Source organism: Temnothorax nylanderi, unplaced genomic scaffold, assembly GCF_030848795.1.
Source record: "Temnothorax nylanderi isolate EJ_2023f unplaced genomic scaffold, tnyl_v1.0 TNYL_tig0006_pilon, whole genome shotgun sequence".
NCBI lineage: Eukaryota > Metazoa > Arthropoda > Insecta > Hymenoptera > Formicidae > Temnothorax > Temnothorax nylanderi.
The window spans coordinates 1703814-1731205 of record NW_027249068.1 but is presented as its reverse complement, the minus strand read 5'-3'; the positions used below and the strand labels follow the sequence as shown (position 1 = coordinate 1731205).

Sequence of the window (27392 nt, the reverse complement as noted above, 5' to 3'; positions counted from 1 at the left end):
TTCCTCCCTAAAGGTTTAGTCTACCGTTGTCTCTTTAAGAGCTGCGCGTGCGTTTAATATGCTTGAAGTATTTTATAGTCTTTCTCGAATGACAGGGTACGTTTGACGAATAAAAAAACTCGGAAAATTTATAAGGATAATATTGTAAGTGCATTGCTATTTTCCAATCAATCTGGATTCTCTTGAAGAACGATACTTCGAATTAGCCAGTGAGATATTGTTTGTACCGCATTTAATTACTGCAATAAGTAATAAAGATTACAGATGCAATTCTGTTTAACTTGCAAGGCTAAGGAGGCGAGCTAGGGAAGACATAGGACACACGCAAAATTAGAACGCCATCAGAGAGTTACGCTTTGAATCTTTAAGTATTTATTTAAACAAATCCCAACATTCCAAACATTGATAGTTGTATATACGTATGAGTGTGTCTTTTGTATCTGTGCGCTTTCTATAGACACAAGATAGATTGTGGCAGCATGTCAATTTGCCCTCGGCTATCTATGTTATGTCCATAGTGTCCTTCTTTTCATTAATTCTGTATGTATATCCACTGTCGTGCACAAGTAGCGCCATTTCTTTCATCTGCGGATCCTCTAATTAAAACGCGGTCGATTCTTTCTTGCAAAAAAAATCTTAATTAAACGTTTTCGAATTCTTTTTGTAAATTTTAAAATGTGCTGAAGAGCAAAATTTTCTGCATTATTAACGCTTTTGCAAATTAGCATCTCATTTCACAAAAAATCACTCATTTTCGATCGTTTTTAACTCAAGAATGATTTAACCCCCTATAACATTGTTTGCTTATGAAAAAAAATTGCACAACCGGTAAATGGAAAACATTGATCGCGGGATATTAATTAAAAAATATTCATTTATAAGAGAACGATATGTAACTCGGAATTCATAATAACAATAGTATACAAAACTTGTATATGTATATCTATATTTTTATTGAGCATGAAAATTCGCGCAATGATGTATAGGTGAAGTGATAAAATAACACTTTAAAAAATATGTAGATACGTAACTTCCCAATTACATGCCATTATAAAGAGTTAAATTCCCAATATTCCTGTCAAGAAAAGAAGCTGGTTTTTAATTGACTGAAGAATCTGCAGACGAAAGGAACGGTGACAGTAAAGAGCTCTCACGGGGCTCAATCTTAGTCGCGCAAATGACAATAAGCCCCCTCCGAGTTAATTACCATGCAAATGAAGCTAACTTGACGATCGTATCCAAATTCGACGAACGACTGTTTATTACCCCAGCGTTTCGCGGATCGATCAAACAGCTCCCCGATTTTGTATAACGCGATATACCTCCCCAATTCCCCCATGTTTGGCGATATATCTTAACATCGGCAGCATCCTGCCGGTAAATGATAACACACGCGAGTGCAATCGAATCAATTACGGCAAGTTTCCCCGTGACTAGGTTAATTAGGAATTAGGTTACTTACGGTGGCCCCTCGCGCGGTTTCTCTTCCTCATTTACTCGAAGTCTTACGGTCGTAGGGGTGCTTTACGACGACAGCGCTCGCCCGTCTCTCTACTCTGACACTCTTGCGACAGACTTGTTTCTTGGGGCTGTCAAGTCAAGATTCAATTCTTGCCGTCTTTCCAATTACATGTCGTCGAAGAGCGTTGTGTGACGAGACGAACCAAGATCAAAACTTGCCTAGCCTCCGAAGAGTTTGTATATATATATTATTTTACATATAAAATGTCCGACTTATATTTCAATAACAATTTCTTCGGGGAATTTTGCAACGATATCTAATTTTTCATTCTTAAAGTATATCTCATAGACTTGGTAAATTTTGATCCTAAACGCCTCCGTAAAACAAGCTAAATATACATTTTGGTGCCATCTTAGGTCATTTTATAATAAACAATTTTAATCATTGGTGTAATAAATAGCTCCTGTCGGCAGTATTGAACAGATCCGACCAGGTTCAAAGTATTAATCGTATATTAGTAGCCGATCGACACGTCTTAGCACCCCGAAGGAAAATGTAAAAATTAAAATGGACCCAAATACTTTTCACTTTCCAACTACCATATTTCCAATATTGCATGAAAATTTATAATATACAGGTGACTCTCAACGATTTCCAACAAATTTCAACTTGTATATGAAATTCCGTCATTACTATCAAGGGACTGAATGCAAATAGTAATTACAAATTTTTTAAAAGAAAATAATAGATGAAAGCGAATAAATGAAAGGAAATAAAGACGTAATAGAAATAGATCAGCTTTAACCGAATACGGAATCAAGTTGACGTACCACCAATGTAATTTATGGCGTTTATGCGCGGATCATTTCCAATTGGTCGAACATATAGGAACTCTTATTTAAACACTTTTCTTTTATAGCGGCCATCAAAAAGTTAGTAGCAAATTTATAACTTTCTGAAACAACGCAACTTTACTCCCCTCCCTCCGAGGTGACTATTAAAGTCAAAGAAAACTCATAACACGATACTTTCTGACAAATGTATACATCGTAAAGATGTCTCGAGTGTATAAAGTCGCCTTCAATGGAACGCTAAAACTTCGCGTTCGAATTCTTTCCGAAAATTTCACGTTACACAACGACAACTTTTAAAATAAATACCAGAGAATCACCTGTATCCTCTTAAGTACTCCCCGTTGCCATTAAACCGTTTAGCCCTATCTCGTGTCAAACATGTTCTAATTCCTTACACAAAGTTCCACACACACGCCCAATTACTACTAACGAAAGCCAGCATCTTACAGAGTTCCCCTTTTACCACTCTTTCCCCACATCCCTTCCTTCTTTTTACCCTTTTCTTTCCATTCTTTCCATCCCTCTCGTCCATGTCTCACGCACGTTCTCTCGCACGAACACACATATCAGTAAGCTAGTCATTCTCGTCGTCTTATGAACCTAGAAGTCGAAGCCCAAGACTACCAATTCCTCGATTAATTCCATTTAGTGTTGTGGCAAGATTCGGGCCTGAGTTAGCCCGAGCACCATGACGGACACCGTGTATGCCTGCCACGAAGATGTCTTTTGCATTCTTTTTATTCCTGAGATTACGTCAATCCCCCGTTTCTGCGACACCGCGTCGCGCAACGACCGCCGGATCGGACCCGGCTGAAGAGTCAGTGAAGCCGACCAAGGGTCGGCCGATCCGGTGAATTTCAAACGCCAGACGTTGTCGTCCCTAATGGACGGACGAAGATTCACGTCTCGGGTACAAAGGGACCACTACGAACCTCCTGTGTGTTCTCTTACGTGTTTACGTGCCCGTTTGCGCGTTCATCAAATTGCGTTACACGAACGTGGATCGCGAACCGATAGGCTCGGTAAGAAAATCCCTCGAAATAAAGCACACTTTCAAACGCTGCTGATCTGCACGTGGGGACACACACGGCACTGTACAACTCCGTTCGGAGCGAGTAAAAATTATGTTTCACTTTCTTCAGTCGCGAAAAAGCTACGCACACGTCGGCCTCCATTCCTGACGAGGATCACTCGGAGATACAAGGATCGTAAGCTTGAACGCGTTTCTGTAGTAGTAGACTTTAGCAGTCCGTAATAAGTTCTAGGAGCAAGAACGATTTCGAGAAGAGAATTTATGAACACGGCCGTCAAACGTTCACCTTCGCTTTAACGCGAAAGTGATCGCGCTCTCATCTCACACGAGTTAACCGACGTGACGAACACGCGAGCGCGAGAACGTGCTATTACTGCTATTTATTCTCAAACGGTAATACAGGGAAACAATAATCTCGTGAGAGGAACGAAAATCGCTTCGACAGTGACTGAGAAGAGCGAGGCCACTCGCGCCTCGGGAAGTGTATCCCCGATAATAATCAAGAGTTCAAAGGCGCCCCTCGCCTACACTTGATCTCGATCGGCGCCCCGTCCTCTCGTCGCGCGCTCGTTCACGGCGAGAATCGCATCCTCCAACATCAAAGATCTCGAGAGACCGATATCCCTCGCACCCTATCACACGGAGATCTCTTGAATCTGCACGCGCTTCTTCGCGCTACCGGGTGTCCCGGGCTGCCGTAGAATCCCGGGGCACGTGAGACCGACGTTCGGCGCCGGGGCCTTGGGCGGGGGCGGCGGTTCCGGCAGTTCCTCGTTCTCGTCCTCGCTGTCGTGGTGAAGGCCGCTGATGTCGTTAACCTCGTCCATCTGGGCGATAGTGGCGTCGACGCAGGGCGACGGCGTGCGGGTCCGCTGGATGCACGGGCTCTTGCTGTAGGACGGCGGTTCCAGAATTCGCTTGCCGCCGCCGGGCGGCGGAGAGCATTGGAACTCCTGCAGCTGCAGCTCGAGCTCCTGCACGAGCTTCGCCTTGTGCGGCGGCAGCATCGACGACGGCGAGTCCATCAGGGTCATGGAAGGCGGCAGTCGCTGCTTGCCTGAACCCGAGGTGTCAATACCGGAGCAGCCGGCCTCCAGAAACTCCTCTTTCTTCTTGTTGCTGAAAGCGCCCGACAGACCGCCGCCGGTCGTGTTCCGGTCGCGCTGATGGTAGATCCCCGCGAAAATCAGAATGTTGAGCAACAATAGGAACACGCCTACCGCGATGGTAACCGTGAGGGCCGTGGTGTAACTCTGGTAGTGGCTGGACGCGAGCTTGCGCAGAAGATTGTTGGGGCCCGGGCCCAGATTCGGGATCTGCAACGTTCGCGAGGTGGTGGGCGTGATGGTCGTCGCGACGGTCGCGTTCGGAGTACATTCCGTGGTCGACAGCGCGGTCAGTATCGAGGAGGGTTCCGTGGGAGATGGCATGGGTAACGGGGGCGCCGGTAGAGGTACGGCCGTGCTCTGCGGACGCACCGGGCCCTCGTAGAGGCCGGGGTTCTCCGCGAGATGATGGTGCCGCATGTTGATCTCGTAGCCCGGCCGGTGCAGCTGCGGCAGCAGATTCAGCCAGAGGGACATCTTGTGGCCTCTGTAATGCGAGCGCATCTCCGGGCTGTGAGCGGCCTCCAAGTACAGCTGATTTATGGAATCGTACGAGTCCCAGAACGGCGGGCTCGTCGTCAGGCCGTTATCCAGTGCCGTGGACAAGGGGCTCACGCCATTCGGGTCCCTAAAACAACGAGCGAATCGCGATTCTTTCACAAATGGACGGAAATCTGCGATTCACGTTGCGCTCTTATTTTATTGGATCGCTAAATGTTTGATATCAAGGAGCACGAAATTAAATATAATTTATGCCATCATCTTTCTCATTGGTAAAAATCCATTTAAAGAATATATGTAGATATATCTTTATTCTGGAGTTATTTTGAAGTTATTTACACCGAAAAATACATAAATAAGACGGGGGCAGTTTATCCATAGTTTATTTTTTTATATAATTGAGTGTAGCAATATCATTGTTTATTTCAAATAATTAAATGAATATTGTTATAATTGTACAATATGCAGCAAATTGTTCGAAATGCTTTTGGAAATTGGAAGCTAAATTTCAATAAGGTCCGAAGCGATCTCATGCGTCTCGGTGTGCGATAATTCACTAGAGGCAAAATTGTGTTGCGAAAATCCGTCGTGTCGATGACAGAGTAATCATCCAGATAGCCGCCGATTCGCAATTAGAGATGCCAAAATCACTTCGCGTCTTCGCCACTAACAAGTCTACTCTACTTCGAGATTGCGAGCTTTCGCTGAGCGCGTTAACGGCCTTTGCGGGAGTTTGGTTCCAAAATCCTCTCGCAGCTGTAACTTTACCCTTACTACCACCGCCAACCTTTAGACTCCCCTCACGGAGAGTAATCGAAGTGTATGCGATGCTTAAGTTCCAAAGAACTTTGAACCGGGTGAATTAACGAGAGAGGTTCACTTATCCGATTAACCCTTTCGCACCCATGCGCCAGTTATTTCACGTCGTAGTGTCGCCGATTAATGCCGATCGTATATGTTTCACCCAAGACAGCGCTAGTTAAACAATACAGTTAACTTCTCGCGATACTCTCAAAAATGTTCGTCAATTAAGTTCGAAAAATGTGAAAGATCTGCAACGTACTTACTCCTGTTTGTTGCGGGGTAAAATTTTAATTTTTGTTCTAAACTCGTTTTTAATGGACGTAGTCAAACATTAATTTTATCGCCAGGTGAAAGAGAAGCGGCAAGGACTTACCCGCGCCTCACAAAGTTAGCCAGGTAGTGTACGAGCAGTTTCGACAGATTCTCGTCGGCGGGGGTGTAGTTGGCAGAGGCGGGCAGCGCGGACGTGACTTCGCCGCGCAGAAGAGGTATACCCAGGAGATACGGCACCTCCTCGCCCCTCTGGCTCGGTAGCTCGCCCGGCTGGAAGTGCAGGAAATAGCCGCGTCCCTCCGAGGCCGAATGCAGTAAGGCCAGTCTGAGGAGCGGGGCGGCGACTTGGCCGTCTCCGAGGAGAGATAAGAGACCCTCGCAGATCGCCATGGGACTCTGCTCGCCCCGCTCCCAGTCGGTGTACTCGTTCCGAAGAGTCGAATAGATTTCGTGCAAATGGTAACGATAGGTGTTACGGACGTAAGTGCGTAATATACGGTCCCTCCTCGTCTCGTTCAAGCCGTTCTGCAAATCGGCAAGAGTTTTCGTTGGGTTTTCACGACGCGGAAAGCGCAACAGTTCGTGAATTTATTGCAGTTTGTAAAATAATCTCCCGACGCCAATTTTGTATCGTCGAACATTTGGATGATCGCCGGATTACATGTACAAAATAATCGAATGACGTTTCCGCCGATACATCTGCGTATGGATTATTAATTCGATCATGATCGTAAAGCAGACGCATGCTATTATAGCGCGATGGCCAGTGGCCGTGACCATCGGAGAGTCAATAATATCCGGAATGATTGGCGAGCGCAGGCTTGTGATGCAATCATGTAAAGCTCGTCAATTTGTCAAACTATATCCAATCGATGTCAATTACATATTATGCATGAAGTGTCCGGTCATTAATCAGGGAATTACTTCCGCTCTAATATAAATTTCTTGATAAAATCGATATAAAAATAAAGGTATATCACCAATAATAGCAACAGAGAAAAACAGATTAAAAAGTTTGAAGCCTTTTTATTCTTTTAACAAAGACATTACGAAGCATAGAATTGTCTGGAGTCCGGTTTTTAAAAGAACCAAAAGATCAAGAACAAAAAAGAATACGGTATAATTAATATATCCCGCATTTCTTCATTCTTTTAACAGAGACGTTATGAAATATGTATTGTAATACCGGGTTTTTAAAAGAACCGGAAGATTAAGAACAAAAAGAATACGATATATGTAATTAATATATTTCTTTAACGTATATTTTATTCTCGGGGGTCACCGCAAATCCCACTTACCTGTAAATCTTCCTCGGTGAGATTCACCCAAGCTTCCTCGGACGTCAAACCAAAGAGTAAATCACGGTCGCCGAAGTCCGCGAATTCAGCGCCGGGCCCGGGCACGATTGGCATTAGTCCCGAAGAAGAGGCAGTGGGCTGGAAATTCTGAACAAACGAATCTTCCTTTTTGTGTTTAGGAATAATCACGCGTATTAAACATTCACTTTAATTCTCAATCTTCTCTATTCGTTCTCGCTTTCCTATAAATCTCTGTCACTCAGGCACATCCCTCTGCGCACGTAAACGTATAGCTTGTAATTTCTATTTAACGTCGCATAAATTGAGCCGCCGTACATTTTACAGCGGAGACGACACAAGGAGAGACTTGACTGCTTTGTAATAAATCGCAGCTGCGATAGTACATGCATGTTTGTTCATCCTCTCCCGAATTCCCCGTTTAATGTCGCGATATCGCGCGGAGCGCGATCAACCAGAGACTCTATCAACGAATGAGTTAATGGAGCATGCACGAAGTAGCTATTACGATTCTCGGATCCGTCATCCGTCAGTCGGCCGCCCGTTCAATTAGCAGATTCATCGTTTACCTGTCGTCTCGTTCGCTCCTGCATGCGCAAAATCAATACGCCGGTCGTCCGTCGGTATTGGGTTAATATCCGTACGCAATTACAACATTCGCGAATTCCGTAATCGCCCGGATGAAACGCGTGTCGCGGCCCCATGTTTATTTAACATCCGGTCGTTATATTTATTTACAACGCGGTGGATATTTCACGCGTAATCTACGTTTAAACGGCGGACACGGGACAGCACGCGCATATACTCCGCGAGAAAGCTGGAGGATGTAAATGCAAATTTTATGAAAAATGGCTCAAACGTCAAAAACGAAGCCGAGCCGCTACGCGCCGGACGTCCCGAAAACAACAGATAACAAACGTGTCATTCACAAAAACCGCTAAAAAGTGCCAACGTACAACGTAATATATATTTATAATAGTTTTCGCCAAGACCTTCCGCAACTTTAATCTCCGGTTTAAGTAGATCTCTCTCTCTCCGTCTGTCTCTCTAAATTCCAAGTCCGAGGAACGGACAAACACAATCGATTAAACCGCAATTAAGATTAATTAATGCCGTATTACAGTTAACGCGGCGCAGTAAAACCGAAGCAATCGGGCAGAGCGGATCGTAAAGCAGGTGGAAACGGCGCGTTACCGTTCTTCAGTCCCGAGATTATCGATTATCGGGGGCGAATCGTCTCACCTGATTGACTGTCGGTGGCAGAACAGCCCCGTCGACGAAGGGCGCAAATCCGGAAGTGAATCTTGGCGGATCCAGCTGCACCGCCAGTAGCTCCTCCACGCTTTTCAAACGAAGGCACGGTGCGATATCGTCGGCCTCGACGTCACCGGGACATCTCGTCTCCTCGGCGACGCGGCGCTTCACCGCCAGCGGATCTCGCTGCACCGCCCACGGCGAGAGGGCCGAACCGCCGAGCAGAATCACCCTCCCGATCAGCGCTGGAATATCCGTTGGAAAAAACTCCCTTGCTATAATTGCAATACGGCTAATAAAATGCGAGGAATGTCCGATAAATCTTTAATTATTCCACGGCTAGTAATACGTTATTGACGTTTTATTATTCGAAAATCCGATATCCTCGTAAACAGAAAATCATCCTCTTATTATTTCGCGGTATTGTCTAAAAGCTTCTTTCTCTCGTTTGAATTTTATTTAAGTCCTTCTTACTGGGAAGCTTATGGACACTATTACACTGAGACCATCGATAAATCAGCATGTTTCTCTATGGACGGTTATACCGATATCAATCAGCGTTAGACGTGATTAAATCAATCTTCTTCCTTCGTAAGCCGGACTATAATGCAAGAGGACTGCAGCTTAATCAGTGTAATTCCATCTATCACACAAATAAGCGAAAAGAACGTTATCAATGTTTTCTCAGGAGTATAAAATAAAATAAAAATAACGCGGCAAATAAAACGCCTATAAAAAACCGGCAAATAAATAAAACGGTCCGTGTGGACATTGTCAAAAAAAGGAAACGTAAACAAATTCGTGGGGCTTTTCCATCGGCTCCTATACAAAACGGACACGTCAGCGGCAAATCCGACCGACGCGACGGCACGTTAACCAGGTGGGTTGACCGACATGCGTGGGGCGCAACCGATCGGCCGCAAGCCGCGAAACGATTAAACGCCTTACCTTTCGCCATAGGGGAGACGGCTAAAAAATTGGCGAGAGCCGCCCCGGTGCCGTGGCCCAGCAACGCCAGTCGCTCAGGATCGCCGCCGAAAGCCCCGAGATTTTCGCGCAGCCAATGGAGCCCCGCCACCAGATCCATCAATCCGTAATTGCCCTGCGCGCTCCCTTTCGATCCGGTCTTCAGGAAGCCTGCCGTTTCAACGTGCTCGAATTAGGAAGCCGGCTCATTTACGCCCGGCCGAACGGATCGGCGAGGACGGTTCGAATATTCGACGCCGTTAATTCCCTAAGAGCTTCCACGAAAGCACGAGCGGAATTGCGCGTCGAGCTTCGTAACACTGTACTTTTGTTATTTCGAGGACGAGAAGCGGAAGTTGTCGCCGGGAAAGAGAGAACTTATCTAGAAAATCCATTCAGACATTTCCGGGAGCACGATTCTACTCCCTGTCTCAAGGAGGCTTCTTCTTCCTCCGCTTCTCACCGTGCCTCGTTCTTCTTACGCGCAAACCGGACGATCAAAACTCTGTTATGTTAATCGTAAAGTTTTGCTAAACTCGGGTACGCTCACTTTTAGTACCTGCTTTAGCAAAAGGGATCGTCAGAGTTAATTAATTATCGCTAAGTTAGTTATCGTTGCGGGGGAAAGTCGAGATTCCCACACGCGTGCGTGTGCAAACGTAGCTATTGTAAGCGGCGAGAGAACGGCTGAACTCGAAGAATAAACCGGATTAAAATTAAATATTTGCTCGTCGGTACTCAATCCCGCCCGCTTCAATTTACTGCACCGACTCACCTACGGGCTTGTCACTTTGCCTCGCCATCCGCCTGCGAGGGGAGTTTTCCATTTCAATCCGATTCGCCTTTTAATCACATTCACATATCTGCCGCTGCATTTGTGCCAACTTCTAATTACGCTCGTATTTAGCACAGAAAAATATCATAGAGTAATGACTCGTACGAGTGATATGGAATAAATGTTTTGCTACTATTCATATAAAAAGATATTTCTTTCGCGCAAAATACGAGGACAAATATTTCGCGATAATTATCATGTATCTGTTCATTTTTATTCTCATCTGTCGAGGTTTGTTCCGCAGAGAATGCGGCAATCTGCGAAACGCTGCGCGCTACGCGATGAAACATACACTTAATATTAACGTGATGGTCCGATCGGAAATTTATTTATGTCGAATTTATTTATGTCGTAAGTGGCGTGAAAATCATAAATGGCGCGAAACCCAGTGAAAGAACACGAGTAATAAGTGAGGTAACAAGAAAAAAGACGGAAGAAAATCGAATCGGCCGACCATGCGGTATTGGATAACGCCGCAGGCATTGTTTCGTTTCAACGATGAACAAAACGCATGCGGAACTGCAGCATACCGACAAAGAGAAGCGCGAAACCAGCCCCCGGTATGGTGAAAATACGGCGTATCGATATCGAAAATTGTTCCGCTGACTGCCCCGGGGCTTCTTTCATGAATGGAGGATACGGTGTTGTAAACACGCTTGCATACCCGCCGAATAATACGTTGTTTATCGTTTTATCCGCGATTAGGTGCACTCGAACCTTTAAACATCGCCGCTGCAAATAGCGCGGAAAAATAAATATACAGATTACACCATTGTGGATGCGTTCGCGATAATAAAGCGTGACGTGAAAACCATGGAACCGCAGTTATGGAAGGCATAACACATTTTTAATTAACGTGAAATTACAGCCTGGTCTTTGTCAGCGTGGGCAAGAGAGACCGATGCCTAGATAAAATCCATTTTACTGAATTAACTAAATAAAAATTGAGATTTATCCGGGAACAACATATAAAATCGCAGAGCGAAACGGAATCCGTTTCCGACTAATCGCGTTACGCGAATATCGATTACACTTCACGCAGCCTTTCCCCGCGGTACTCCCAGCTTAAATTATGCGTACGATATTTAGCGGATGCTCAAAAGCCGGTCGTACGACAAACGAGCGCGCGAAAATCCATTCGCGCGAAAACACCCTTAGCCTTACGCGTGTCCCCTTCTTCGTCCTCATTAAACTCCCTTTGTTTCTTCCCCCTTTGTTCGTTTTTAATTTTGGCACACGCACACGCGACTACCCCCCCCCCCCCCGCCTCTCTGTATCTCTCTCTCGCGCACGCGCGCGCGCGAAAACGCATCCTGCATCTTGCATTTTCGTCCTGTTACCTATATATCCGAGAGTTGATGTCGTGTTTTTAAAGAGTCCGAACTATCGCAAAAGTAACAACTCCCCGGAGGAGAATTTCCATATATAACTGCACGGAAAGTAATCTGGTAAGATCTCGACAAACTTTTCCTCCTAGCTGCCACGAATAATGAGATCATTCCGTTAACTCCATCGAAAGAACAAAAGAGCTAGTCGCGCTGTGTAATAAACAAAGCGTGGTAAGCTCGGCGCATTTTATAACGCGGAAACTTTCTATCAGCTCTCGCGTACGAAATAATAATGCGAATGCCCGATTATTGTATTGTCCGTCGTTGTTATGCCCGAGACAATAATTTCTTGCCACACAACGTGCCATTTATTACGTATTGATCGAAGTGTCAAATCGTCAGTTATCGATAAATGCTCGTTACCCAAGAAAATAATTGTTTCAATCGTACGATTCTTTGCAGCGGAACACGTTTCGTTCTATGTCAGTTTTAAATTATTTTATTCTATTGTTGTTATTACCGCTGGCTCAGAAATAAATTTTTATAAATGACGAATAAGAGAAAATTTCTTTTCCTTTTTTTTTTATTTTTGAGACAAAGCGACGAGCAATGAATTTTTTAAAAGATGCTGTGCTTCGTTTTCTCACAAATGATTACGACATACGCGAACGTAGTCGAATAAAATAATCGCAAACGATTGCAAAAGGCGTGTCCTGCGTTCCGATAAGGCCGAGACGGTCTGTTTTATTGAATAAATATAGCCAGCTTACCAAGCACGCCAAGACGAAAATTGATGGAGACGATAATAAGGCGTCCGTGAGCGGCTAGGGCGGTTCCGTCAAATGAATTCCCGGCGCCCCACGAATAGGAATCGCCATGAATAAGGAGGAGAGCCGGTAGCGAGTCCGCAATACTACCTGCAACATTAGAGGACATTCTACCACGATATCTCTCTGCAAACACGAAGTACGATGCGCGAATAAATACAATACAAATACAAGAGGGAGTATATAGAATACGCGAGTATATGACGAATACGTAGAAGAATTTTGAGTATATACAGAGTGCTTTAGAAGTGTGTTAACACTTATTGGAAGTAATTTTTTTTAAAGAAACAGTACTGATAACACAAGATATTACAATAACAAATATATATTGTTTTCAAATAGTCCTCCACTTGTTCGCCATCGTTGTCAACATGTTCTCGAAATTCTTCTCCAAGTGGTCTTCAGAACCCTGAGGCACATTTCTCTGGGTATTGTTGCAATCACATTTGCAATTTTCTATCGGAGATGCACATTGCAATGATGGTGAACAAGTGGAGAGACAAAATACATTTGTTACTATGATATTTTGTGTTATCAGTTCTGGTTCTCTAAAAAAAATTACTTTCATATAAGTGTTAACATTTTTTGAAGCACCTTGTAGATAAGTACTTATATCACATTATCAAAATTTTGCATCGCCTAAATTACATAATAATCATATCGGACAATGACGTTGACTGAACGACGTTTGTAATCTCTTTAATTATTCTCGACGGTAAATATTTTATTTGACTCAGCTTACAATTCTCTCTAGAAAATTGCAATCCGATCTTAATACATTCTCTGTCGAACAATATGAGATCAAGTAAACGTGTGCACACAAACCTAATTCTGTTGTAATATAACGAGGCATAAATGCGATTAAGCGTTTTTCTAAAGATTAGGCGTGATAGGCCAGATAAAAATGCTCAAATAACCGATTAAACAGCAACTTTCGGTTTCCACAGAATCTCGTGACTGAGAGCTTATATGACTTTATAAGCTAGCAGTTTATAAAACACGAATCCACGATAACATTGTATAACATTTCATCGGCTAAAGATTGTGTTTAATGTTTTACGAAAAAAAATTACTTAATTGCATTTAGCATTAAATACAGACAGCATTTATAAAAGGAATATCAATATCTATATACATATATTGTATATTATTAATCATTGAAAAATGGATTACGTGCGGAATATCTATGTTCGTATTCAAAATAATTATAACGACGTATATATCTTTATAACATATTATATATTTTTGATTAATGAGCGGTTAATTATCTAACCCATGATTTTCAATATTTCACAATAAATAAAATGTCAGTTTGGCAAAGGTGGTTCTGAGCGATTCAAATGCCGTAAATTACGAGGCGTTTAGCTACTTGAGCGAAAAATCTCGATTTATACGTAAATCTTGAAGGGAGGTTTTCCATAAAACCTTACTACCTCTCAGCTCTTGGCAAGGTAATGCAGCTGTCTCTATCAATCGCGACGTCAAATTCCCCGTAATGCGCAACGGCGATCGAAATATAATCATCCCGGGAACGAACTATCATGCCGAGCTAAGTGATGGTAAGGCGAGACACCTGTTGCGATCCTGATAGCGCAAGCTAGACGACAGAAAGTTAAGTAGGTGAACGAGTAGGCGAGCGCGGGCGTGAGACACACCATCCTCGTGATTCCGCTGTGCGTATTTTTCCATTGGGAGCTGCGAAAACCTGCCTGCCTTTACCCGGCGCGCCTGTTTGCGATCGTATCTCAAAACGTTTACGGGCGACTCGATGCTTTTATTGCTTCCTCGGTATCGACTCATCTTTTTCGCGCTGCTCGGAAGTTTATAAATTATAGATTTTTTTTTTATGAACGCAAAGTACTGATGCACCATCAATGTAGTTACTCACTAGGCTATTTATTATCACTGAGATCTTCTACTGCCGCTCTTTTAATCTACTTAGGAATAACACTGAACTCCAATGTTTCATTCCAAGTGTTACAAACTGTGTATTAATTAATTTTAGTAGTACAATTCTCGTTGGAAGTCTAATTCCTCGTCGCAGGCTTCTTAATTAATTATGAATAATTTTCCATTTGCTGTTCTCAAGAAAACCACCCCTTACGGCTAATATTTCGCCAAGTTTTTGTTAACGTTTATATATAATCGCTATATTATTTTACATGTTCTATACTCGTTTGTATGTCAGTAAAAATTTCAAGAAAATTATTTGTTTTTCATCCTTTATGTCTTTTTTAGAACGATAATAGCAGGAGTATAATCTTCTATCATAAGCGATGGGTGAAATTCTGGTTCCGCACGTACGAAGCGTGTTGCGCCCTAGCCTCTATTGCATACGTTCCAACTCAGCGTATATAACGCGATTATGTAACATGTCGGGAGAGGAGGTGGGGTAGATACGGGGGACCAATAAATTCATAAGCAAGTTAGCAGAGATTCGGAAATGAGGAAGCTTTTTGAACGACCTGGAATATATCAGGCACTAAAGTTTGCTCTTAATGCGAAAAGGTCGTTATCTAAGTCTTAACGAGAGATCGCGAAGTCGTTATCGTGAACTAACAGCAATTTTGAGGCATTTCCAACGTCCTTGTACAGTAAAAAAAATACGAAGGTCGCTATGTGTTACACATATATATCCTTTAATCGAGTTCTATATTATCGCACTACAGTCTACACGTAGCACAAATATTCTTTCCGTAGATTTTTGGTTCCCATTTTCTTAACTGCAATTTTATGGACAATCGGACTATAAAAACATTCGGAATCGGATTTACTTAAATAGACACTTTCCTACGGTTCTCTCTCGAGACGGTCCAAATGCGCAAAATTAAAAACCCTGGTAAAGTGGGACAGTTAATTAAAGTTTCCATCAGCTTCTCCAGATTCCGGTCCATTGTACATCGACTATAGATAACGATCGATCTTGAACCGCGGTCTTAAGTGCGAACAGATTAAAGAATCGATCCTAAGGCGCATATATGTCGGCACTTGGGAATCCTCTTCATTATCGTGTCCCCTCTTTAGATTAATGTCGCAGCGGCCAGACAAGAAGAACGTCGATCCGATACGAAGCCACCTCACTCCCGCGGTGCTTGCAGGTTCTCTCACGTGAATCAAATAATCGACTGCAATGCACTACGGAATTGAGGATGCAACGCATCCTTACACTTGCATTCCTTTACAGTAGTTTCTCTCTCTCTCTCCTTCTCCTTCCCTCTGTCTCTCCGTCTCTCGCTCTACTCGAGGAGCTCCTTTCGCCATCGCTTTATCTTGTCCTTCCAATATCTCGAATCCCTTCGGCCCGCTTCATTTCTTCTCGTATGCAGCATCGGCCTCGCCATTGTGCCGCCGAGGCACCCTGGTTTCTCATCATTTCCCAGATAAAAGTGCGCTTTATTCTTTCATTCTTCTTCACAGCGACAGATTCCTCACGCGAGGCACGCGAATACGCACAAAGCCGGCGGATGCTCGCTGCTCGATCGGGGAAACGACAGCCGGATGAATTCGCGAGCGACGCCCCAACCCCCTTCGCGCTCGCCCCGTATGTCCCGAATATTATTTTCACGTGATCCGCATTCACCGACACTCGGCAGCGTTTCTCTGTGTGTCGAAGTATATTGCCGTGGAGTATTGTATTAAATCTACCTATATCAAATTTTTCCGCGAGTGATCGCATCACAAAGAATAACGTTCTCTCGCGAATGGCTGACATAAATGAAAGATGATCGGTGCGTGTATACGAAACGTATAGCTAAATTTCACGGTATGAAGAAGAAAATATCACACATTTGCAAGATTATCTCTTCTTTTTCGTAATGAAAGGCTCTACTCTAAAGCGAGCTCTACATTGTTCAACTTAAACTACTAGGACTAAATATAAAAATATTCCCTTTTTAACAGATTGCAATCTCACTGAAGGGAGATTTTTTTTACCGATCTTATCTAGTCTATATCCTATTTCGAATTTTAAATCCATATGTGAGATGAGAGATCGAATTCAAGATCCATCAACGAGTCCACTGTTTCCGACAGGCTATGCAGCATCCTCGCAAGATTACTTTGCAATTAAAATTACATTATAAAAGAAATTGTTAAATAATAAGTAATAAAAAGAATTCGCTGCTTTTTTTCTATTATACAGTTTGTTATAAATATAAATATAATATAAATATAAATATAAATATAAATATAAATATAAATATAATACAGCATACTATTGACTATCTCAAAACTCAGAAGAGCTACACTTATGCAATATTTTTAATATATACGGCAATTTTATTCTTCACATCACATAATTATATTAAATAAATAAAAGTTACAATTACACACGCATTTAAATTAATCGCAGATCATAGTTACTTTTCTGTTCGTGATATTTCCATGGATAATATCTCTTTTATATCATAATTATATTGAATAAAAGTCGGATATTAAATATATATAAAACTTATAACAAGCTCGTTTAAATTATTCGCAGATTACAACTATTTTTCTATTCACGATATATCCATGAATATATAATATCTTATTTTTTATACCATAATTCTCGTAATAAAATTTTCGTATTAAATAAGTAAAACTTATAATCGCACACGCGTTTAAATTAATCACAAATCATGGTTATTTCTCCATTCACCACATATCCATGAACGATATCGTAAGCATTCGGGATGGAGCATCGTCCAGAGTTACGAGCCGTCGTCGCCGTTGCGTAATAACAGATGTAGGATATAACCATAAAAGTAATTCCGCGACGATGATCCAAGACGAAAGAGCTCTCAATCTGTCGGATAAGCGCAATATCGTTAAAATAAGCACGAATTTTGCGTGATGTACGACGTATTACGCATTCCTCTTTGCGCAATCTATGTATTACTCGTAACTTCGTGCGATCCCGTATTTTATCCGACATGAAACTTCAGTTCCAGTTGTTTGCGAATTACACTTTTAACGTTGCGTCGGAACTTTTAATGCAAATGCGAGGTCGAAATTGAGCTCCTCAATCGATAAGGAATCACTGGTCTCTTCATTCGCATGAGTTCGGGCAAAATTGAAGTTATAAATTGAAGTAACGTTGCAAATTCCTAATCCTAAACGCTATCATTGTGCGATCGGGATTACCGAGAACCGTCCCGTTCGCATTTAAATTCCATAAAGATATTACAATCGCGTTTCAATAACGCGTTCCACTCGCGCTCGCTGAAGGAGTTCAAACGCTCGTCTGATTTTTCCGCGACGATATCCAGAGATGGAAGATCGGAAACTAAGCTGCTTACGCACGCGAGTGGTGACGATAGTGGGTGATGATGGTGTGGTGTTGCACCCATGCATCGCGGCGTCGCGCGTCAGCGTCGTCGGTGAGAGACGAGCACGAGAAAAAGCGCTTCGCTTCTGTAAAAAAGTAGCAAGAGGATTCGACGCGATAGCGAAGGTAGCAACGACGGCTCGTTTCTCTTTAATCCGGCTGAAACGTCGGGTAGTTACGGCTTTTTATTCGACAGCATAATAGCGGCCTCTCTGCGAGATATCCCATAGAACAAAAAACGGGAAAAATCGCGAGTGGATATTTCGTGTCGCCGCCGCGCCGTCTCGCCGTATCGTGGAACCCCGCGATATCCCTCATACGTGCGCTATCTCCGCCCGATCGCGCCTTACGGAAATCACGGGAGCCTTCGCGCGACTTCGCTTTTAATTAATTTCACATCCGCGTTATCTCGGGCGGGGAATTAATTTTTCGCAGAACTACGTGTCTCTCTTGTTAACGCGCGACGTACAAATCTTCCACCGAAGGCAGATATTTCCTTTAGCGCTACGGCGATATCCGTGCTCCCTTAACGAAAATTGGAATAGACATATTTATCTTGAAGCACGGCAAAGCCAAACTGTTCAAGAAGCAAAACTAGGTCAGATCTCTATACACACAACCGGGAATATTACAGAATTCAACAAATCCCGATCGAATCCCTATATCTGAAAATTTATCGCGGGGATGTATTCCCCGTTGTTGATCTCCATATCTATGATCCGTATATTGGTTCGCGTTTACACTTCATCTGAAAGTCTCTCGTTGTGTTCGCAATCAGAAAACCGTCTCCGCGAGCCGATCGATCCGCTCTTTTGTTACGAACACCCGCTCCCGTTCTATCCCCAATCCCCACGCTAAGAGCTGAGAGAATGGGATGGTAGGGGAAAGGGGTAAAAAGGTGGGAGCGTGGAGCAGTAGAGAGGTTTTCTTGCAAAGGAAACCAGCATCGCGACAGCGCGAAATCGCGACTACTAAAGTCGTCGCATCGAGCTCTCGTTACGAAGCGCAACATTCTTTTTTTCTTTCCCTCCCGTCCTCCCTCGGCCGACGTACGCCGTATTGAAATTAGCTCTAACAATTTGCCGGAAATTATTGCCGACGAAGCGAATTGTTTACAACCGCTATATAATCTTCTTGCGCTCTCGTCGCGCTTCAATATTTCAGCCGTGCTGGCTGGATATCCGAAGGGACGGGATGAGAAAGCGCGGGATGAAAGATATACGCTATGGTAATCAGTGATCGTGATATCACGTAATATCGCGCATGGATCATTCATGAGACAACCTTATACCGTCAGGTTCAAAGGTCTCTCTCTCTCTCTCTCTCTCTCTCTCTCTCTCTCTCTCTCTCTCTCTCTCTCTCTCTCTCCTCTTCTCTCTCTCTCTCTCTCTCTCTCTCTCTCTCTCTCTCTCTCTCACTCTCTGTCTGTATTTTTCATCAGCAAGAAGCTTAAGCAAGCAATTAAGGTCAACACGTCTCTCGGCGCTGAAAAGTTCATCCAAATTCCAAATGCGGGCGATAGCACTTAAGTTCCTCACGACGCGATACGAGAGAAGGTAATAATTTCTGTATGGATAATTCTACTTTCATGAGAGCTCGTTACGCCGCGCTGTTTGGACTTTCGACCGAATTACGTAGCTGTGTACAATACAGGTAGCGCGTAATCTCGCATTCAGTAAAGAGACGCAGAGAGTGGATCAGTGGATCGCGCTGCGGGTAGAAACGCTTGTCCGAATCGGCCGAACGTAATTTCGGGCGGGAGCGGAATGTTATTTCTAAAATTCTGCGAATCTCCAACAGGCCGGTACGCAAGCGCGCGTACGACGAAAAGAAAAAAACATTTTCGCGAACCAACGCGTGCATCTACGTATCTATTTGTCGCGCGGAATTATACGTGCGCGATGTCATTGTCACGTGTCATAACGCGTCCGACGCTGCATTCCCGAACGCTTCGATAATCAGATTATCGCGGAATGAAATTGCGCCTCTCTCTTGCCCCCCGGTGGTTAGCGATGCACTTTCGACGAAGTTAGGCAATCTCCCTAAAATTGGACGGTGCAATGTTTCGAAACACAGCGTCTCTCGCGAAAATATCACCAAACTTTACGTCGAAAGATACATCCCGAAAAGTTCGGCTTATATGTTTCCGCAACGAATTTTGCATTCGACAATGGACCGTATGGTGTACAGAGTAGGATTTTCCAAACAGTGCATCGCAAACGTGTTTTTCACGTATTTTTCACGAGAATTTTGTTTAGAATTTAGAATATGATCTTTTTATTTCGAACAAGCAGAAAGTAAGTTTTACGAAATATATCTGAAATATTGTTACAAACTTCTAACATTGTTTTCTAGCTAGCGAAAAGGAAAATGTGATAGTGTTGACTTTTCAATCAGAAATATTTTCACGGTTTTTTAACTATTAATTTTCGCGTCTTTTCATCTAATAATAATCATTAATTTATCGCATTTTTTATCATGGGACCATTGATAGCTGTTTCCTATCTTTTAAAGGGCTGCAAAAAATTTTTATTTTCTACAAAGCACAAAGAATCTCGAAAGCAGCAATATATAATTGATATAAAAAAGAATATCATATTTATAATGAAATTTACTTATACACGACAATGGAATATTTCTTCCATTTCGTCCTTCCTAGAACAACGATTAACAATAAAATGCTCTTTAAAACATATTCTTTATTCTACCAAGTAATATTTTTTCTTCAATAGGATCATTTTTTTAAATAACATCGCCTTATTAACATCGACTTACCGTGAGGAGCTTTGGGCACATAGAGGTTCAGATACAGGCAGTCTTCGCTCTGGTTGACCAGTACGGGCACCAGCCTCTTGAGGTAGGCCTGCCTCTGTCGCGGCAGGCTCTCGTCCGGTACCGGCGGCCGCTGCGGACAGGCCGGCGGCATGGTGTCGGCGAGTCTGATGCCGCGCCAGGGTGTCGGGGTGACCGGCGGCATGTAACGCAACGCGCCAAGCGGCGGCGTTGCGTACGGCACGCCGTAATAAGTTTCAACGCCCGTTGACGATCGGGCCTCGATACCGCGCAGCATGCCGTATCGCGTCTTGACCGTTCTTGTACTGTACTTTTGAGTGCCGGCCAGCGCCTCGCTACCTGCCAGGCAGCACTGAGCGCAGAGAAGCGCCAGCAGGAAGACGCTCTTGGCAATGCCGCCGTCGGACGGGACCATTCGAAGGGTCCCTTTACTCGCGATATCCTTCGCACTTCGCCGTCGCCCCTCTCGTTTATCTCCTTCGTCGTCGCTCCCCTTGTCGCATTTGCCTCCCTTCCGCTTTTCCCGTTCCCAGCATCGTTCGTCGGAAATCGCGCTTGTTTGGCGACTCCCCAGCTTCCTAGGAACCTCACGACACACCGAGGAGACATCTCGTCCCCGGTGGAGAACCGCGTGCCGCGGTCGATACGACACGATAATATCGAGCCGCGGAGAGCCCTGCTGTCGGAGGACATGTTTAACTGACGATCGCCAATCGCTGGTGAGAAGGACGGTGTCGGGAGGCGAGAGGTCTTTCCTCTTCCTCTTCCTCGGCAAAGAGGAGGAGGACGTCCGCATCGCGTCACGCCGCCGCGGACTGGCCGCCCCTGCGGGCCCCGCATCTGTGGGGCCCTCCTGCCGATGGACGACCCCTTTCTTCTTCCGCTTCCGATTTCCGCTTTCCTTTCCCGTTCGCCGCCGCTGCCGCCGCTGCCTTCTTGCCTGTCCTTCGCTCCTCCGTCCTCGCCGCCGCTGTCGGCAATTTTTTGCGCCTCTTTCCGCCCTCCTGCGCCCCTTTCCGCCCTACCGCCGCCGCCACCACCCTTATCCCGTCGCCGACGTCCACCCACTCCCACAGCTTCCGGTACGGCTTGCCGCCTGCACCTCCAGTCCCGCGCCCTCCAAGCGGCTTTCGCTCCCCGTCCGCCGTCTCGAATTTAGAATAGCGACTCGGTACTACTATCGCGCTGCTGCTGCTTCTGCTTCTGCTTCTGCTTCTGCTGCTGCTGATCGGCTCCGAGCAAACTCTCACTTCCATTCTCAGGTGCATGCGTTGCCCGCGTTGACGCTGAGCTGCCAATCTGGCGACCGATCGTCGTTGCCGCGCGGCACGCGCGTATACACGACGCTCCGATGACGATCGACGAACTCGAATCGTCGGCAGTGAATGAGCCTGACGGAATCATCGGCGCCCAGGGTACGATGGTTCGATTCACCGCCCTCGGAGTCGCCGACTCGCGCGGAATCCTCAACGTTTTCGACGCACGTGCTACGATTCGTCCCGAGAAAGGAGAATCGCTCGACGACGATTCTTCGGTCCTCGCGTATCCGTTTCTTGGTCTCGCCGGGAACCACGGGAACCACCTGCTTTCACCACGTCGCGCGCCGCAACACGCTGCAACAACGTATAAAGAGCGCTTCGTTAACGCGGCTTCTCTGTAAATGAATTTCACGTCACGTTCGACTAACTCGATGGCAGTCGCACCGGTATAATAAATTTATAAACTCGAGGAAGATCGTCCCACCACCTGGACAATTCAAAATTCTACGAAACCTCAAGCGGACAGATGTTGCTCGTGCCCGAGGACAAATGGCGCGAAAATTGCTACTCTCTACTCAGTGAACAGGAAAAATGTATGCTCGATATATTTTCGAGGAGACAATCGTGCGTGAAGCGTGTGTACCCCCAACGTCGTTGCCTTCCCACCCCTGTCTTAATCCCGCAGCGGTTCGGCAAATTTCAAGGATTCTTTTATCCTCCATATTTTCTAATTATTTATTTTTATTTTAGCGGTTATTCTATTCTAAAAATATGCTTGTTTTTGACTGTATGTATTCCCTGGCAAACAAATCTGCATCTAGTAAACAGAATGTCCGATTTTTAGTTTATTGATTTTTGTTATTGGTGCTACCATAATTTATCTTTCAGAAACCATTCTTTTTCTCTATTTGTTGTAAAATGATGAGAAATGAAGTAGATATTTTGCGCTCCAATCTGCGATAATATATATTTCCATATATTACTGCGGTGAAAACTGACCCCATTGTGGTAATAGCGCAAATTTGAGCCGTTTCCGTTGCGTATTAATATGCAGATGTATGCATCGACCCTTTGGATCGAATTTTCGAGAATTCAGCGACGCCGGACTTGAAATTCACGTTCACTAAATCAATAATTAACGTACATTGCGGGACCGTAATGAAAAATCGAATCGCACTCGGCCGGTCGCCCGACAAAATCTAATTAATTGCAATGACGAAGTAGTTTTGATTCGAATGAGTTGCTCCAGCTGCTCGAGTAACGCGAAATCTGATAGCATTCAACTGTGGTTATGCGAGAATTTCCAATTTCTAACTTGAGATAAACTACCCTCCCTGCCCCTTGGTACACTCGGCGTTATGGCTTTAGCAACATTTCAACCTCCCCCCTCCCCCCGGGGGAGAGAATGCGGCCTGCGTTTAAATTATCACAAAGTTTGGGTTACGTTCTCCCGTTATGATGCCCTTTTTCCAAACGCGGGGCGAAATGGCGGGCTATTTTTCTGCGAAGGCCCACCTACGTGGCGAAACGACGTAATAGTCTCGTACTTCGTCGAGCGTGCAATTGTTAAGACAAGCCATATAAACGCAGACATTTTCTTGCGCTCGCTACTTTTTTTATTTTCTGAAACTTCTTTTCCGGTGAACGCGCCGAAGTAAGAACCATTTACTTTCTTGACAATGACGAATAAGTATTACTATAATTGCGCGAAACAAACGAGAGGTGAATGTACTGAAAATTAAAATTGAAGATTATAATTATCCTTAATATCTTCCTAACGTCCATTTAGCCTTTTATTAGTTTAAAGAAATACAGAGGCCCGTCCGTCAAAGAGAAAAATATAAATCGTAACTGCCATCATAATATTTTCCATGTTATTTATAAATAAATGCTATTCATGTCTATTAGTAAAAGAAACTTCAGAATTATGAAAGCAAAGTTCGTTTAAATGTAAATAAAACGTGGCGCACCACGTAAATGGCTATTTGAAAGTTCAAATGCTAATTATACCTGTAATTTCAATGTTGAACAAAGCTTGATTAATTCAATACCGTTTTGACGCAGTTAATTCGCAGGTTTACAGCAAATGTAAAATTTTTTCCTCGCACTCATTCAAAGCGAACGTGTCGGATATATAGTACAAAGTATTCCCGATTCTCGAGTTAGTCTGACTTGTCTTCTAAGTACTTTGCAGATCGGATTCCCCGGGGGTCTTTCGTCGACGGAGCTCTGCGCGATGCCGACGTGGACTCAAGTTCGAAAAGAGGAGCGAACCATCATCGGATTATGCTCCTATTCCGCGGCATTCAAGCGGACAAGCAAAAACGAGATGCCAATGCCGAATCATAAGCGCGACAATCTGGCGAGCGAAATTAAATTCCGGGGCTCGCGCTAATTGCGGGGGGGGGGAGAGAGAGGGGGGATGACTGGACAATTAATAATTCACCGAAGGGAGCGATAAGTTCGAAGTTTCCGGATTTACGGGGAAGAATCCATGAGGAATTATCGAGGCGGCAACGAAAACGTGAAAGGAAGAACGGATCCCCCGCGAAAAACGCCGATATATTATCGCGGAAATTGCATGAGTGCCGGCGTGACATTTTTGCACGGATCAACGAGAGCGCGTCCTGTAAGAAATGGATGAGTCAATGAGAATTGATGGTGATCCATTTTGCAAAATTACGGGTCCCCCCAATCTTCGAAATTGAGGATTAGCCTCACAATCGTTCCCTCTCTCAATTCTTTCCTCTATATTACACTCTATCTTTATGTAATAATTTTAATTGACGCGAAATACGGCCGAGAATTTAAATACGCGTTCGGAATAAAAAGAAAGCGACAACAATATTTTCAGTGACAATACTGTCTTCCACGATTAGAGATTCTATGTTTTAAAAATGTACCATTTCAAAATGCGATTTTTTTCGCTGAATTCATCGTCAAATTGTTTTAAGTTTTGTGCATAATAAAATGTTTAAATAAACCGAAAGTACATTTGTAATTCGCCAACAATATAATAAACAATTAGACTTTTATTTCATCGACTACAATTGGCAAATAATCATCATGACGATTCGACCATTGGTTTTGATGACCATTGATTAATCATATTAATCCGACCAAAACCAATGGTCGAATCGTCACGATGATTATTTGCCAATTGTAGTCGATGAAATAAAAGTCTAATTGTTTAAAATGTTTAAAGTTGATTATTTAATATTATTTTACACATCAATTATTACGTCTGATGAAAAATTCTGTTGAGTATCTATCTATATTTTAACATTTAACTTTATCTATAGCTTGATATATTTATGCACATTTTATAATAAAAAGAATATAAGATCAAGAGCTATTACGTGTGAAAAAAAGTGATTAAACAAGAGATTAAAATAACGAGAATATATTAAAAATTATATAAAGTAAACGTAGGAGTGAATCAGTAAACATAAATTATTTAAATATTAATTATATGCAAATATTAATCATTTGCATTTCCTGTAAATTAATATTTAATAAGACACTTATTTAATACATATTTAATAATTTCTGAATATTTGATCTTCGAAAAAGCAGTCAATAAAATCTGAATATATTAAGAATTATGATCTAATTTTTGCGATAGTAATGACGAAAGTTTATGACACAATTATTACGTTGTTGATGTAATTTTACTACTCCTTGTAATATATGTATACACGACAAACTCGAATATTGATCGAAAATGATATGCGGATTTCTTCAAATCTCGGGAGCTATCATCGATGATGTCTCGACGCCATATGTTTCAGATTTCTTGAATAATCAGAAAAGTAAAGTCTACGAAAGCAACTTGATACAGTTATTCGTACAGAATACGTTCTTACTGAGCCAATGTCATTCGTTCAGCTTAATCATCTAGCTGATCTACCAGGGAAACATTGCATTTGTATTTATAATCTTGAAAAATGTATGGAACGCACCGAAAAACATCCAACTTCTTATCTAGGGTCGTCTTCTCGTATCACATAGTGTATAATGGTGTTCACTCAATAATCTCGGTCAGATAACTTCCGGGTCCAGATAATTTCGAACCTATCGCTCCGGCACCACACGCACCAACACGTAACGCTTCGATCCATTCGACGCGGCTCGCATCACGTTAGGAGTCCGGGGTTTGACGTTTCCACGCTCTCGAGAACGATGCCGATTATTACAGATTCGTGAGCGCGGTCCAGATCGCCCGAAGCGCCGTCAAACCGCGATAAAGCGGACGCTAGATGTTTGCCGCCTCTCAAGTCTCAGGCATACTCTCCGTCTGAGCACCTTCTCGCCAGCTGTTGAATCGCAACGCGACGGACGCGACGACGATCCGCCGCGAGCAGTCTGCATACGAATTGCGAGAGACTGCCGACGAGACCAACAAAACCAGCCGACTGACCAAATCCGTACCCACAAACCAACCCCCAGGACGACCCGCACCCTTCGTGTGCGCGATCGACTGTCTGTCCCGGGCACTACTAACGCGCCGAGGGCCAGCAGCCGTGCGACCTCCGCGGAGGTGGCGGTGCTGGTGCCTGCTGCTCTTGCCGCTGGTGGTGGTGATGGTGGTGGCGGCAGCGGCGGCGGCGGCGGCGGCGGCGGCGGCGGCGGCGGCGGCGGCGATGGTAGTGGTGGTGATGGAGGTGGAAGTGGAGGATGGTCCGGCACTCGAGGAAGCCGGGACAGCCACGGCGCCGACGCCTGGTTTGATTCCGACCAGCGGCCCGGTCGATAGCACCACGGCAACCCCCGGGTCGTTCCGGCTTTCCTCTCCCCCTCTCTCTCTCTCTCTCCCCCTATCCCGTTTTCTCTCTCGTTTATCCTCTCCTGCAACCCCTTTTGCCGCTTTTGCCGCCCCCACACCGGGAGCCTTCTATCCTGCTTCTTCCTCGTACACGCGCAGCATCTTTTCTCCGGCCGCCGCCGCCGCCGCCGCCGACTCGTGCTCCATATCCTCGCGGCTGCCGCTGCGCCTTCGGCACCCACCACATCTCACACACGCCACCCTTCGCTCCTGCTTGTCCTTCCTCACATACGAGAACGAGAAGGGCACGAGCGAAAGCTTGCCTGAAGAGGCTGCTTGGTGTGCGAAACGAATTCTCTTTCCCTCCCCCTCCCCCCCTCTCTCTATCTTTCTTGTTCTCTCTCTCTCTTCCTCTTTCGACTCCGTCTTTCGCTTTCTGTTCCGCAACGCGGAGGCTGCCGGAGGCAGACGTCACCCACGCAACTCGCCTCGCGAAATAACCGACTGGCGTTTGTGCGGCTATGTTTCCGCCAAAATGGTATCGTCGATCGTCGAACTAATTCCTTCGGTGTGCACAGCCAGATGAATCCATCGATTCTCCGAGATACAGATTTTGCACGAGGAAGAATTAATACATAACTGATATATTGCACAAAGAGTATTTCTGGTAAAGAAACACGAAAAAAATATTTTTATCTCCTTTTATAG

General features: G+C 44.3%; 1 protein-coding gene across 2 annotated transcripts; it reads right to left on the bottom strand.

Annotated features, from left to right (window-relative positions):
* Positions 1 to 349: 349 nt before the first annotated feature.
* On the bottom strand, positions 350 to 26464 carry LOC139778357 (neuroligin-1). Of its 2 annotated transcripts, none has more exons than XM_071716261.1 (8): positions 25882 to 26464; positions 20643 to 22273; positions 12503 to 12649; positions 9552 to 9740; positions 8592 to 8848; positions 7332 to 7478; positions 6134 to 6558; positions 350 to 5083 (listed from the first exon to the last, which is right to left on the bottom strand). In XM_071716261.1, the coding sequence occupies exons 2-8, from the start codon at positions 21454 to 21456 to the stop codon at positions 3985 to 3987; spliced, it is 3078 nt and encodes a 1025-aa protein (XP_071572362.1). In that variant the 5' UTR covers positions 21457 to 22273; positions 25882 to 26464; the 3' UTR covers positions 350 to 3984. The 2 variants fall into 2 exon arrangements, with proteins under 2 accessions (XP_071572362.1, XP_071572367.1); XM_071716266.1 differs by having other exon boundaries at positions 26351 to 26464.
* Positions 26465 to 27392: the final 928 nt, after the last annotated feature.

What these genes read in the sequence shown, in the direction of transcription:
- LOC139778357 (XM_071716261.1), bottom strand. Translation starts at nt 21,456, where the DNA reads ATGCGGACGTCCTCCTCCTCTTTGCCGAGGAAGAGGAAGAGGAAAGAC. An exon ending in TTTTCGTCTTGGCGTGCTTG is followed by an intron (nt 9,741 to 12,502) that starts GTAAGCTGGCTA and finishes TTGAAACGGCAG; the next exon opens with GCTTCCTGAAGACCGGATCG. An exon ending in TGCCACCGACAGTCAATCAG is followed by an intron (nt 7,479 to 8,591) that starts GTGAGACGATTC and finishes TCGTTTGTTCAG; the next exon opens with AATTTCCAGCCCACTGCCTC.